Source organism: Acomys minous (assembly GCF_964271855.1).
Source record: "Acomys minous genome assembly, chromosome: 16".
NCBI lineage: Eukaryota > Metazoa > Chordata > Mammalia > Rodentia > Muridae > Acomys > Acomys minous.
The window spans coordinates 62062951-62079166 of NC_140498.1; the positions used below are offsets into that span (position 1 = coordinate 62062951).

General features: G+C 40.3%; 1 protein-coding gene across 1 annotated transcript in view; it reads right to left on the reverse strand.

Annotated features, from left to right (window-relative positions):
- Window positions 1-1894: 1894 nt before the first annotated feature.
- The window catches only part of LOC311587553 (uncharacterized protein), a 125627-nt gene continuing 111305 nt past the window's right edge, over window positions 1895-16216 (reverse strand). The window contains exons 2-4 of the mRNA XM_084764514.1: window positions 4478-4514; window positions 4212-4272; window positions 1895-3104 (exon numbers count right to left, since the gene is read on the reverse strand). Of these exons, the coding sequence (XP_084620640.1) occupies window positions 1979-3104; window positions 4212-4272; window positions 4478-4511 (1221 nt within the window). The 5' untranslated portion in view covers window positions 4512-4514 and the 3' untranslated portion in view covers window positions 1895-1978. The remainder of the gene's footprint in view (window positions 3105-4211; window positions 4273-4477; window positions 4515-16216) is intronic.

The window sequence follows — 16216 nt, forward strand, 5'->3', positions numbered from 1 at the left end:
CATGTGAGCGTGCACATGCGCTCTCACACCCATACCACCACTACAAGTCTCATTAGAACTGAACCCTCACACATCCCCTGAGGTAGGGCAAGGCAGTCTGGCTAGGGAACATTGAAAGTGTCGAACACTTTGTCTATGTCCTAGACAGCACCTACTCAAATTATTAGTGGACCCATATGATGATCACACTGCCTATGGGTTACATATGTGCAGGGGTCTAGGTCCAGTCCATGTGTGCTCTTTGGTTGGTGCTTCCATCTCTGTAAGTCCACATGGATCTAGGCTAGTTGGCTCTGCTGGTCTCCTTGCAGCATTCTCAGATTCTCATAAAATGACAGAATTGCTATGGATACCTGCAATCTTCTGAGAACAGTTTCCATGCACTTTAAATTAGTTTTAGAGGTTTTAGAATTCTCATGTTCATTGCAGTTATATTCAAGGTGACCTAAATTTAAGAAAAAAAAACCTAAATGCTCATTTGTTGAAGACAAGCTAGGTGCCCCAGCAGGACATTGTGGTAAATTAAGACAATAACAATGCTAAAAACAAAACAAAAGAAAAAAACTAAAAAAGCTGGGCGTGGTGGCGAACACCTTCAATCCCAGCACTCGGGAGGCAGAGGCAGGTGGATGGCTGCGAGTTCAAGGTCAGCCTGGTCTACAAAGTGAGTCCGGGACAGTCAAGGCTACAGAGAGAAACCCTGTTGAAAAACCCATTAAAAAACAAAACAAAACAAAACAAAAAAAGACAATAGCAATGCTTAAAGGATTATACACACTTGGAAAGGGCTTTCACAGTTGGTGCAGTATTATCAACAGCATGTCGTTACTGCTGATGTGTTGTGCACCTACTCCTTTATCCCATTTGATGTAGTTCTAGTCTTATGAACGCGAACTCTTCCAAGCTGCTCACAATGGCTGGAGATGCAGGTCAGTAGTTGCTCTCCTAGAAAACTTACTTGTCTTCTTGTTATATACTAGTTTAGTTAATTACAGGAGAAGCTTTATTTAGTCTCTTGTATATGTTTCCAAGGTTAAGAAGATTGTGCATAGCTAAAAACAAACAATGTTTGTCTATTTACATAAACTGAGATAAATTGATAGTTCAGTATACATACATAGATAGACAGGCATGGTTATTCACTATGGGAAATACATAGATGGTCTTCAAACACTTCAGAGATTTACAGAATATGGCATTCAAGAAGAAAGGCCTTTCCTGACAGAGAGACACAGCTGCTTCGGGCTGCACATCCAATATACTTCAATTAAGCTAATGGACATCTATGAAACAAATGTGGCCAAATAGCCACTGAATCAAACAACTGTTCTTTACTGCTGAGAGTACACTGACTATCAAAATGCTGAACAAGCATGACACTGGAAAATCGATGTCCCACTCTGCAAAAACTAGGTGGGCCGGTCCTTCAAAATTCCGGCTTCATAGAACAAATCTGTGAGATACTATGGACTGCTAGGCTATCTCACATTAATTACATTCACAGAACTTCTCTTTATATGTAAAGGCATGTAAAGACTTGAAAATATGAAGTACATTAATAAAGATTCTCTCCCGCGAGAACTCTTTCATGCCTTTGAAAACGTCCACAACATTCAAAGGCTTTACCGCAGTCATTATACTCATGACGTTTATGTCCTGTATGAATTCTTTCATGGCTCTGAAGAAAACTGTGATACGCAAAAGCTTTACAACATTAATTATATTCATGAAGCTTCTATTCTGTATGAATTCTTTCATGTCTTTGAAGAGACCTGTGCCATGCAAAGGCTTTACCACACTGGCTACATTCATAACCTTTCTCTGCTGTATGAATTATTTCATGTATTTCAAGACTATTGTCCCATGCAAAGGTTTTACCGCACTGATTACATTCATAAGGTTTCTCTCCTCTATGAATTCTTTTATGCATTTGAAGATTCTTGTGTGGTGTAAAGGCTTTACCACATTTGGTACATTCTTAAGGTTTCTCTCCTGTATGAATTATTTCATGACTTTGAGGATGACTTTGCTGTGCAAAGGCTTTACCACCATGATTACATTCATAAGGCTTCTCTCCTGTATGAATTCTTTCATGCCTTTGAAGAGACTTATGCCATGCAAAGGCTTTACCACATTGGTTACATTTATAAGGTTCCTCTCCTCTGTGAATTCTTTCATGCGTTTGAAGACTCCTGTGACATGCAAAGGCCTTACCACATTGGTTACATTCATGAGTTTTCTCTCCAGTATGAAATCTTTCATGACTTTGAAGATGACTTTGCTGCGCAAAGGCTTTACCACATTGATTACACTCATAAGGTTTCTCTCCTATATGAATTTTTTCATGCCTTTGAAGAGAAGTGTGCCATGCAAAGGCTTTACCACATTGGTTACATTTATAAGGTTTCTCTCCTCTGTGAATTGTTTCATGACTTTGAAGATATCTGTACACTGCAAAGGCTTTACCACATTGATTACATTCATAAGGCTTCTCTCCTGTATGAATTCTTTCATGCCTTTGAAGAGAGTTGTGCCATGTAAAGGCTTTACCACACTGGTTACATTTATAAGGTTTCTCTCCTCTGTGAATTCTTTCATGATTTTGAAGATATCTGTACAGTGCAAAGGCTTTACCACATTGATTACATTCATAAGGCTTCTCTTCTGTATGGATTCTTTTATGCATTTGAAGACGATTCTGCCATGCAAAGGCTTTACCACATTGATTACATTCATAAGGTTTCTCTTCTTTATGAATTCTTTCATGCCGTTGAAGAGAACTTTTCCGTGTAAAGGCTTTACCACACTGATTACATTCATAAGGTTTCTCTCCAGTATGAATTTTCTCAGGAATTTGAAGATAACGTTGATGGTCAAAGACCATAAAACATTTTTCACATTCATAAGGTTTCTCTCTAGTTTCTGTTCTTTTATGAATTTGAAGACTACTGTGATTTAAAAAGGCTTCACCATACTGAATATTTTCATATGGTTTCGTTTCAGTACGAATTATTTCATGCCTTTGAGGATGACTTTGACATAAGAAAGATTTACCACATTGAGTAAAGAGACGGAGTTTTCCTCCATTATATCTTCTTTGATTCCTGCAAAGATAATGGGCACATGTCAAAGTTATACCACATTCATTACACTGATGAATCTATTTATCTGTGTGAATGAATTTTACCATTTGGTCTAATTTTAAAAGTAATCAGATCTCATGGTAATATCACTTTATTGACTTTCATTTTTCCTTCCTTCTTCAAGTATTCTTTTGCATTTTTCAAGAGCCTTGTGATTGTAAGACCATGTATTCCATGGACCACATTTATAGCATCATTTTACTACAGAAGAGGGTTATCACATATTGGGAAAAAACTGGGAGAAGCCAGATTTACCACTCTGATTGCATTAAATTTTTTCCAATCATGTGAGTCATATTATAATTGAAAGTGAATCAAGGCAAACAGAGGCAATCTATATTGATAGTCCTCATAGATGTATTTCTGGATGTATTACCAATAAAATTGGAAAAGCCATTCATTGTACACACTATTACATTCAGAAAGTCTACACGTTATGGGTACTACTACAAATCTTCTAATTCTTCTGGGTAAGAGAGGGTTATATTGTTTTCTTCAATGTTCCTATGCCGACAGGGCTTGTATCCATTGTAATAAATGATATATCCATTAAAGAAGATAACAAATGAAAAGGTTTACCTTGCACACACAGTCTCACTTTTTATTTTATCCATTGAAATATTGTATGGGGATAAAAGTTTCTCCAGAATAACTTTCTTCACTTTCACAAACTGCCCCTCTCAGTAAACTAAGCAACATTAATGCAAATATATTAGGAACACAACCTTTATTATGGTCTATTTGTTTATTAGAAGGTCAATATGTATATCTTCTGCAGTATCTAAGTAGTACGAGACTAAAGAGATTAGCAGTTCTATATGCTAGCTCACTATGATTCATACGGTGATATCTCTTAATACATTGTTTTCTTATCTTCTTTCTTAGAGAAATGACTTACAAAAATAAACCAGATAACTGATTTTGAGGTACATGTCTTTGTCAGAATTTAATAGTCATCAATACACTTCAAGCAGTGCATATTTACACTCTTGCGTCTGTTTAGAACTTAAAGGATGCACTAAAAGTAATTCAGGTGCACATTTGTATCAATTTGCAAATGAAAATTACCTTCTAGATCTTTTAGAACTTTGAAGATTTTCTTCAATGTTATGGTCTTCCCAATTGTAACCTAAAATAGAGTACCAGAAAATGCATAATATATTATTGGAAATTAGGCAAAATTCAAGTTACCCTTCAGTTAACCTCAGACATGTGGCTGATTTATTCATCTCATTCACTCTCAGTTTAAGTTGACTAATGTCAATAACAAATAACAGCAATGGAGAAACAGTTATCACTAGATTTAGAAAGCAACATAAAATTCACAGTCCTACCTATGTCAGTGAGGTTCTTGTAGGTCTCCAGCATCACCTCTCTGTAGAGACTCTTCTGGGCAGGATCCAGCAAAGCCCACTCTTCCTGAGTGAATTTCACATTCACATCATCATAGGTCACTGCATCCTATAATATTTCATACAGGTGTGCAAGAGACAGCATAATAGTGATAACACTGTAACTGTGTCCTTTATTGACAATATATTCACATAATTCTGGGGCTTCCTCCACTTATTTCCTGATACAGATGTTCTAATGTAACCAAGTCATTTAATAAGGATCCTGAATACTGAGGTCCACTTGTGTCATTCCTCAGCCCTTGAATAGGATATAGCTTTGAAAGATAAATGCCAATCAACATAGAGGAATGGGGACATAGAAAAACAGTTGAGGAGTACTGGGCTCATGTCAGAGAAGTTGTATAAACAAGTATTAATTATTAAAATGATTTTTATACTGACTGTATTTTCTCATTCCGTTAATCTCAGTAGTCAAGAAGTTGAGGCAGGAGTAGCTCATGATTTGACTGCCAGCCAAGTCTATGCAATAAATTCTAGGACAGCAAGAGGTAGAAATTGTGGTTCTCCTCTCCCTTGGGTGGTAGGGTTAGGCCATCATCCCACCAAGGCAAGAGGATCAGAAGACAAGAGGTAGGGCCCAGAAGGCTGAAACAACAATGGAGATTAAATACTCTGGGAACCACTTTAGGAGCTAGGTCAACATAGTCAGCGAGAACAATGGCTATGTAGATTTTCAAGAACGGATGGGGAGCTTCCATGATAGGTGTACAGAATTGGTTGAAAGCAGGCACTTTTAGGATGCTTATTTCACAGGTGGCAGCACATTCCTGTCATATGAACAGGAACACAATGCCTAATTATCCTATAGGTGCAGAGAGGGGAGAGCTAACAGGGAGCTTTGTCAGGGGCCATATATCAAATACAATTGGCGCATCTATATCTAAAGACACTCTCTAGGTGGAGTATGGAGAGAGCTGGAGGCCCTGATGGAGAGAGGGAGGCCTGCACCTAACACCGACTTCACAAAGGCTATCTGAACTGGGAGGACTGCAGCTCCAAACAGCAGGGCGCTTCCAATACATATTAAGACCCTGAATCCTGTGCAGAACACACAACCAAACAAAATAGATAAAAAGAACTATCTGGTCTTTACTGAAGTTCCTACAAAGTATCAGGCATTCCCTCCAGCTCTGTATCATCTTCCAGAAACTTAAATTGCCCCAATTTAAATGGTACCATAAATAAGATCTTACTAATAGAAAATATATGTATAAGAAGTTAAAAATGGAGAGATGAAAATATTAGCAATATAGATGTTGATAATAAATGAGCAACATAGGGCAGGGGAGATGGTACACTAGAGCTATTGCTGGTCTTGCCAATAATGTAAGTCAATTGCCAGTATTCACACTGGAAGGTCACAACTACCCATTATACCAAGTTCAGATTCCTGAGTCTGAGTCCATTTTCTGACCACGATGAGGACCAGGCACATTTTCATGTACATATTCATGCACAAGGCAAAATGTACATATTCATTTAAAAACTCAGATAAATGCTACTTGTAGGTAGAATTACAGACAACTACATTCCAGTGACCCAGAAAGCTCATGTAGTTTAATGTCATGAATACATGCCATCCTGAGGAATAGAATATACTCTCTTCCAACTTCACAGTTCAAGATGTGGATGAAAATATGCACAACAGCACATTTACATGCAAGCATACATGCAAATACTACATCCCAAGCCCATCAGCTTGTAATATAAAAATAAAACAAGCTAGGCATTTTGTGCAACATCAAATCTCAGCACTGTTTAGCAAGAGTAAGATGGATCACTAAGTTAAAAGTTGGCTTGGTATATTTGCCTACTTACAAGACAGCAAGAGCTACACAAAAAACATTTTCTTCAAAGTCAAAATTCAAAATGAAAAACAAAAACAGTTAAAATAAAAACTAATTCAAACTATAAAAATTGTAAGCTATCAAAAAAGCTTAGCATTGAATAGCTTCTACTGCATCTTCTATGAAATAGGGATGGAGTGTATACTAATGAGGGAAAGACAGCACAAGAAAAAAGCTGACTGGTCAGTTCCAACCACAACACAGGAGACACAAGGAACAGGAAAAGGGTTGAGTCTACAGACACTCAAATCCCATCCTCACTGAAGAGTCTAGAAAGGCTCCTCTTAGAAAAGCTTCCATAATATTCCCCAAACAATGCCACAAATGGGAGACAAGTGTTCAAAGACAGTATTCTACCCGAGAGATTTTCTTATTTGGTCACTCCATGAAGAAAATATATTTCGCCTCAATTCAATGATCCTAATGGTCTGCAACAGCACATACACTGTTCAAATGTCCAAAGATTCATTTGACACTCAAGGCAATCTATTGACTTCCACATTTTGTAAAATCAGGACACAAGGTATATCCTTCCAACATACAATGGCACAGAAAACTCTTTCCCATTCCAATAGACAGGAATGTGTACATAGTGATAGAAGAATGGACCAAGGCAGGAAACCCAAAAGAGCAAACACCAACTCCTGCTGCTCTTTCTCAGAGACATAGGGCTTTGGTTCCCAAGGACTTGGATGGCCCTATCCCTGCAAGATGTCACATATTTCTCAGTTAGGTCCTTCCAATTCCTATGTGCATCTTCCCTGGGCAGCTTTCTCATAGCTTAGGTATCTGAACATCTTGTCCTACCAAAATACAACTCAGGCTTCATACTCAGAGCTTCATGCTATAAATCTCACAGTATTCTCACTTTGCCAAACACAGTTAGCTGCAACAGTGCTGAACTAAAATGACAGAGGAGGGATCCATGACATGAAATTTTGCATAATTTTTGCTTCTGGAATCAGCACATATAGATGATATTGTCAAGTTTGGCTTCTCATTTGAATCCTTTTCAAGTTGTGCCACAGGTGTAGAAGGTTTTATACGAAGTTCCTTCCTGGGTCTAGAAATCACTTTGCCTTCTGCTTCCATTAGGTTTAGCCTGAAGGAGCATTACACTTAGGGCACTTTCTTGGCCTTAAGAAGCAGAACAAAGGCTTTTTTTTTTGAATGATGATAATATCCTTAAAATCCCTACATCTGTTCCATCAGGTGGCTGCCATCTGAAACTACCTAGTGCTCTTTTTCCTCTACACACAGACTTTGCATTTATTTTTACCCCTCCTGTTGATTTTTTTCACTGTAGTCCTGAATAAGTCACTAGCAATAACCACCCAGGTGATTCAATATTCCATCTAGGAAATCTGGCCTTTATTCATAAATTCTGCCCTATTCAATTCCTCTAGGCATGGGCAGAATAAAAGGTTCTGGGCCAAAATATCACACAAATGAGATCTAGATTAATTTTTTCATGGAGTACATTTTACAGTGAAATCCTATGACCTCAACAGCCTCTGCCTGTAATACTCTCAACACTCGCTGCATTACTCTCTTCCAGGACCTACAAAAGCAGCTGGGTAATCTCTTTTTGTTCAGCTCTCTATGCCTTTTGTTATTCATGTCCTTAGTTTTCCACATTCCTCCAAAAGAGAATATTCCAGGTTGTATCCAGCATTAAAATAACTTGTTGTGCACCATTTAAATAAATTTCTACTTACTACTTGGCTGTTGTGACTAAATCCTCTAACCAAAAGCATCTAAGGTCTGAATAGGTTTACATGCTTGGTCCTGTCAGATCACACTCCATCATTTTTGGAGCTACAGGCAGAATCTCAAGCTAGAAAATGAAGCCAAAACAATTAATAAACATTGTTTCCTGGCTTAGTCTCTTGCTTTGTCACTGTCTCATGCTCAGTTATATCTCTTATCCGGTGAAGTTACACCTACTTGGGGATATTTTCAACCTCAATGGAAAAGCATCCCACAGCAGTCAACAATCACCACAATCTCTAACAAACATAGCAACCAGCCATTCTGATGAGGCCACACCATCACTTGAGGCTCAGAAATGTCCAGTACCCAAATCCATTTGAACACAGACACAATAAAACATGAGAAGGCTTTAAACACTCAAATAAACTTGTTAGCCACATCACTCATTTAAGTAGCAAGACACCAAACACTGATGATTGCACTAACCGGGAAATGCAGATTTGCTAAGAAATGAGAAGAAGCAGGTCTTTAGAAGTAAGAAGACGAAAGTAAAATTGTTTCTCCACAGAAAGTCCCCCAAATTAGGAACTTATAACATATTAAAATTTCAGAAGACAACAATCGGGGAAGCTCTATCATTCTCTAGAGAAACAGCAATATAAGTAGATTATACTTACTAAAATCATACAACAGAGATGGCACCACTGATTAAAGCAGGCACAAAGGACGATGTTGAAATATAACAACGTCCTTTAAACAAGAACTACAGGATTACTGTCAACTCAAAATCAAAGAAGTCTCTGTCCAGCACTCCCCCTGTGCTGGTTCTTCTTGCCAACTCAAATAGCAGAGAAAACTTTCCTTGCCATGAGCGCCCTTTGTAAACTTTGTAAGCTTTGTAGACTTGGCAGGAACTGTCCAGGACCCTGCCTGAGAAGTTCTAGCAGCCAAACCCTGCTGCTTTAAATTCTGCCCCTTTGCCCCACTCTATAATTTTCCCCAGGACACCCCTCTTCTGGTCTTCAGCTTCTCTGAGGGCCACCCTTTGTGGGACTCCCCATCCATTTCTGTGCTATGACTACATCACTTCAAAGTTGGTCAGGGAAAACAATTCTTACACAGGTCCCTTTTATTTGTAACTCCCCCCCAAATCCAAGGAAGTTCAAGGACAATCATTCACTGGTGTCTCTTTCTTGTGAGTTACTAGTTAGAGCCTTGCCTGTAAGGAATTGAAGGACTGTCTTCCTGACAGTGGGAATGAGAGGGTTAGGTGCTCAATAAAGTCTTAACTACACAGCATGAAGAAAGGGTGAGCTACAGGAGATGTTACTCTAACAGAAAAGAATATGAAAGCCTTTGAGAAAAAGAATGAATATTTTGATTACTGGGAAACATTAGCTCGAGCAGAAACAAATAAAAGATTAAAGCAGTGATGCATAAAAAAGTGAATTTTAAAAATACCATCCATTACCTTTTTAGAAAGATAAATATAATTTGAAAAACACATACGCAGACTGATTTTTAAAAAGAGCAGAAACTTCTCAGGTAGAGGGAATGGCATTAATAAGACAGTGATTGACCTTGCCCCTATGTGCAATGTTAGCTGCTGGGATCTGTATTCTGACACACACAGCTACAAACAATGGCTCCTTAAACTAAATTGTAATATTTACTGACTCAAGCTATCCTAAGTAAAAGGTAACCAAACATCTGATCTGCTTTTATTCACATGCATGAATTAATACATGATGGGAAATTATAAATTCTGACACCCTGCTAGAATCAGGTCTTTCCTCACAACGGGGACCCCTGGAGCTGAATGTCTCAATCATTAATCTGTGATCTAGCCATTGTCTACCCAGTTTCACTGGGCACTTTCTGCAGACCTTCTCTTCCAGTATGACAGGAGAAGCCATGCTGCACATGTTTCTAAGATAGCCAGTTCATTACATTGCCAAAAGAGTAATTATATTTGTCTTTGTGTTCGAGACTGTCCTAGACTCACTTTGTAGACCAGGCTGGCCTTGAACTCACAGGGATCCACCTGCTTCTGCCTCTTAAGTGCTGGGATTAAAGGTGTGGCCACCAAGCTCAACTTCAAATGAGTAATTTTAAAACACTGTTGTGGTATAGTCTTTTATCTAGGGAACTTAGAATTTTTCATCAAGAGGAAAACAAGGTCACTGCCCTGGGGAGCAACAGGTTGGTATCCAAGCAACCTGAGACAACATAGTTGGTCTCAGAAACATTTTCCAAAAGAATAAAAATACAGCTGTCCTAGAATTAACGTGCCTTTTCGGGAAGAAATCACTCTACACACAATTGAAAGATTACTTTTAAAAATCTGTTAATGACAGCATGAATCCAGTTCTGGCTACTGCTGCCAACAGATTTGGCATTCCACATAAGCTCTCATGTCTTTTCAGTTCAGGCCCCAGGTTATGTTTGGAACAATTTCAATATGGTCTGAGACTGCAAGTCTGGCCACTTAGACTGATGAGGGATTTACACAGCAAATACATTCCCAGAATCCTTTCTGAAATACACTAGTGCCCTGAAAAAGCAGCTTATTCTTCAGTGACAGGGTCCAGAGTTGGAGGTCCCACTAGATGAGAATATAAAAGAAGAGGAAGGTAGAAACTAGAAGAGCTGAGGTGGGGAGGACTTGCACAAGCTATGACTTACGCCAAGGAAGCTTCTCAAGAATAGCATCTTGTGTACTACATCCATGGAGGAAATGGACCATATGTGAGGCTTCTATGAAGTCATCAGAAATTTATCATACCATAGCACAAACACGGAACAAGTCTTATAAAACAAAACTGCACATCAGGAACACAGGGCTTTCACAAATACTGACCAAGCCCAGAGTGGATTTGGGACTAATCAACCCAAGCCTGTATAGTAGAATCACTTAGGTTTTCAGGAGCTGAAGATCCCTCACCCCAAGGACAATGGAGCCAGATCAATGCCAGCTCTCCTAAGCATATTCCTGGCTTTGGAGAAGGAGCCCTATTTTATCCTGAGTACATCCCTGCCTTAGAGGAAGCTCACAAGCCTAGGCCACAGGCTGTTTCTGTCTCTGTCAAATATTTTCTTAGGTTTGCGAAACAGTTGTGCAAAACTATGCTTTTCTCAAGAAGAAAACTGGACCTTTATGCCACAACAGGCCTTAATGTTCGTTGTGACACTGTAATGCCCCAGTGAGGAATTTATTAGAGGCCTGTTCTTTTGAAGATGAAGATGGGCCAAGTGGCTGGTTTAAATCAAAGTTGTCTCCTCTGCTATGACTTGGAGCCAAATGTGTTGACAATCCTGGTGAATCAAGATGTGCCCTAGCATCCTAATCTCTAACAGGCTATCTTCTCTGTGCGGTGTTTTAGACGCTCTTCTCCCTCAGGTAAATTCTACTTGCTGTCATTGGTAAATCCTGTACGATATCAATTATCATCTTGTACATCACAGCTTAATACTGAAGTGTTACCCAACACATGAGATGACATTTACAACCTCCACAAAATATATATATACACACACATACACACACAAACACACACACACACACACACACAAATATATATATATATATTTTTTGTTTGTTTGTTTCTTTCTTTGGAGGCATTGCTTCTCTGTTTTAGCCTTGGCTGCCAGGGACTCACATTGCTTACCAGGCTTGCCTTAAACTCACAGCGAGCCCCCTGCCTCCTGAGTGCTTGGATTTGGGGCCTGTGCCATAATGCCGGGCTTCCAAATATATCTTAGACCAAATGTTACATGCTAAGAACAGATTTTTAGAAGTTAGAGAAACTAGGGGTCTGAGTTTGTAATCCGGCCAAGGATGTTTCTACTCACAAGCCCCTGCTCCCAATGCTTTGTGTAGATGTAATCCACACAGTGCAGTTAGTCAGAGACCATCACCAAGTCCAGAAAATTACTAAGACCGAAAAGGACCTCACAGATGGCCACATCTGCTGCTGCTTATCCCACAGCCCCAGGGAGCTGATGAGGGATTACACAGCAAATACATTCCCAGTTTCCTCTGCCCAGCTGTCTGTTCCTCCTACTGTGAGCAGTGACTCTGCACTTACCATATTGTGTCTTCTGACCTTGCCTGAGCTCTCCTCACAGCACCCAACAAAAACATTCGGAGCATATCGCACATGGCCACTCAAGTCCGCTCCAGTACAGAGAGGAACTTACAGCATGGCACCCGGAAGAACACTCTTTCTCTCTTTCCTGGAGTCCCAGGTTGGCCATTGAGTCTTGAGTGACAGGAGCACTTCCCTATGGCTAGAGTGTGCTGAAGGGACAAAGCACAGTAGTTCCTGGAACAGGCTTCCATTGCAGGAACAGTCTTTTTTTTTTTTTTTTTTTTTCATGTGGAGAGATTTGCATTTCAGTAGCACTCCTACCTGTTCTCCAAGACCCTGCATTTCCACCTTTGCACTCACCCCAGGGGAGAACCAGCCTCTCAGGCCTCCTGAGCTCAGATGCCTGCCCCTCCCCCTTTGCCCCTGAGCTCACCAGGTCTCAACTTCTGAGCTTGCCTGAGGCACCAGCAAAACCCTCAGACACTTCCCTTCTTCCTGGAATCAGGATGCACAGCTTGCAAAGCCATTACTCATTTTGAAGTGGAGTTATCAGTCTGTCCCACAAGTCAAAGGGTACACAAAAGATTCCAAATTAAAGAGAGTTTAGGAAACAACACTTTGGTTCTCTGTCTTCATGCTATGTTCAGCTACCTTTCACCTGATAGATATGAAACAAACCTGGGAGGAAAGCAGGAAAGAGATGATAATCATTTTAGAGCACTGTAGTTAATCAACACATCATGCTCAGTGGAAAGGTGATTAAAAAGAAAACAAAAACCCACAGTTTTCCTAGGGCTGCGGGTGGGCGTGGCAGGTAGAGAGTGGAGTGGAGGTGGGAAGGGAGGGGCATGGGGGATGAGGGTGTCTTCTCCAGCAAGGAGAGAAGAGTCAGTGGGTCTCTGCTGAGCAGAGGGCTCTTAGATGAGATAGGGAATCAGCAAGGACAGGGAGTGAGCCAGGCATGATGTTCAGGTGACAGACTAGCAATCATGCTGCTTCCCTGCTGTGACACACAGGCTACCAGGTGATTTATTTATACAAGTTTCAATAGCATGCAAGTAACCCCAGCATTTTGGAGGCCAATTCATATCCTTGAATATATATAAATTTTGTGGCCACGCCTTACATCAACCTCTCCCCATATCCATTAATCCTAGTTAGAGTCTTGTTTTGGCATAATGCATGTCTCTTTTCTTTTTTTTTTTTTTTTTTTTTTTTTTGGTTTTTCGAGACAGGGTTTCTCTGTGTAGCCTTGGCAGTCCTGGACTCACTTTGTAGACCAGGTTGGCCTCGAACTCACAGCGATCCGCCTGCCTCTGCCTCCCAAGTGCTGGAATTAAAGGCGTGAGCCACCAAGCTCGGCCTCAGAATGCATGTCTTTGTACCCCATTCACGATTGGTGGCCAGGGAGGCCAGGAGTTGGTGTCAGGATGCCTGGGACTAGAGCCAAAGATAGTAATGAAGATGCTCTATGAATTTCCCAGAAGCTCTATGGTAGCTAACAACCTGCTGTAATTTCTGCACCAGGACATCTGAGAGATTCTTGGCCTTTGTAGGCACTGTGTACAAATATATACAGGCAAATACCTCTAATCATAAAATAAAAACAAGGTTTAAAAAAAAAAAAAGAAGGAATGGTATTCTCTACAGTGATGTCACAGGCCTCAGTCAGAGCAGACAGGGCTAGTTAAAATGAACTCTTTCGGGTCCTCTATGAAAGCAAGTGTGTCCTTCTTTTTATAATTTATATATGTTCCTGCATGATTTTTACCCAAAAGTGGCCGCAGATGTCTCTGTCTTTACATTGCGACCAACTTTAGACGTGGATGTGCTAGTTGAGCATGAGTAGGAACAGGCAGACCTCTATATGAACTTCCAGACTCACGATATAGTACCCCAGGCTTTCTTTTTGGAGAGAGTTTTCTGAAATAAGGCTTTCGAACTGGAAAGATCTTTCTTTAATGTGGATCTTTGGAGATGATAATATTGATCTTTAATCAGGGCCACGCTATGTGTGTCAACCCACATATAAAGAAGATATTGTAGAAGGAAGCTTTCTTTCTTTGCTTGTTTTCATTAGTCTTGGATAGGAAATTTTCATTCCTTTAGTGTCTTTACATCCTAATTCTTGGACTTCTGGAGTATACTGACCACCAGATAAGACATCCAGCCTCATGGACCAAACAAGTTCTGGAGTCTCTATGTTTCCTTTGGTAGATAGCCAAGGTTGAACTAGCTGGACCACAGTTGTGAGACATTCAAAAAATTTACTTTCAAAATACACAGAATGAGATTCACTCTACCAGATGTGCTCATGTTGAGAACCTTGACTAATAAAACTATGCTTTTCATCTGCCCACTGTGGAAGATGTGCTGGGTAGCAATAGTACTTTTGTTGTTGTTTGGTTTTTTGTTTGTTTTTCAACACAGGGCCTCTCTGTGTATCCTTGACTGTCCTGGACTCCCTTTGTAGACCAGACTGGCCTCGAACTCACAGCAAACTGCTTGCCTCTGCCTCCCAAGTGCTGGGATTAAAGGCATATGCCACCACTGCCCAGCAGCAATACTGTTTGTAAAAGCATTATGCCCTGATCCATTTCTATTTAAGTATTTACTTGCCTTCAAGACTACACTTTTATAAATATTCATTTGCTAAGAGCTTAATTTGAGCTCTTAGCAAGTAATGGAACCATCATTGAGCTTTTGGCAAGAGAAAGACATCTCATTTTCTTTGTGGTCTGCTTCCTGGTAAAACTGCTTCCTCTCTCTGTGCAAATGCCTCTTAAGTAGCTTCCCTGGGCTCTCTCTAGTGGGAGTTGGCCATATCCTATTCTATCAAATATTCTCTGATTCATCACCTCTTCTTCCACACAATCATATCACTATCAAGCCTGGGTGCTGCTTCCTTCTTTAAATTAACTTAACCTTCAATTAGGATTAAAGGACTATATCACCATATATGGATCTACTTTTTTTTACTAGATACTTGCTCTATACCAGCCTGGCCTTAAACTCAAATCTGTTTGCTTCTGTCTCCTGGATTAAAGGCATGTTTTGTATTACCACTGGATCACACAGACATAGAAGAACTTTGGATGTGATTTCTTGCCTGCTGGGTTACATAAGCCTAAGAAAGTCTTTGAATGTGATCCCTTACAAAAACAGCCAGGTTCTGAACTAACACTTTTCTGCAGAAGGGGTCATCCCTGGGAAAGGAAGGGTCCTTGGAATCTATGGGGGTGAATCTAGCTGAGACCCGTACCATCAGGTTCTAAGAGGTGAAGTTGCCAACCTCTATAGCCTCGTGGGACTTCCAGCGGAGAGAGGGGGACACAAAACCACCCTTAAAGCCTTTGACCCAAAATTTATCTTGCCTACAAAAAGTATAGGGATGAAGATGGATTAGAGATTGAAAAAATGGCAAGCAAATAACTTGCTGCTCAACATAAGACCTACTCAAAGGAGAAAGAGCCAATCCCTGACACTATTAATGATACTTTGCTGTGCTTGCAGACAGGTTTCTAGCATAAGTGTTTTCTGAGTTTTCCTCCAGCACCTGATGGAAACAGATGCAGAGACCCAGAGTCAAACAACAGGCAGAGAGCAGGGAATTTGGGGGAAGGTTGGGAAGAAAGATAGTGGGATCCTGGGTAGTTGAGGACACCACAAGAAAACCTACAGTCAACTATCTTGAGTCCATGGGGACTCACAGAAACTGAACCATAATCAAAGAGCATACATAGGCTGACTACACATATATAGAAGATGTGCAATTTGGTGAACATGTGGTTCCCTAACTATGGGAATAGGAGCCATCTTCACTATGCTGTCTGCCTTTGGATCCCCTTTTCCCTATCTGGGTTGCCTCCTTAGGCATCAGTGGGAAAGGATGTTCTTAGTCATGCTGCAACTTGAAATTCCAGGGGAGGTTGATAGCACTTGTGGGCCTCCCCTTCACTGAGGAAAAGGAGGGCTTCTTTGGGAAAGGGGGAATGATGGTGGGACTG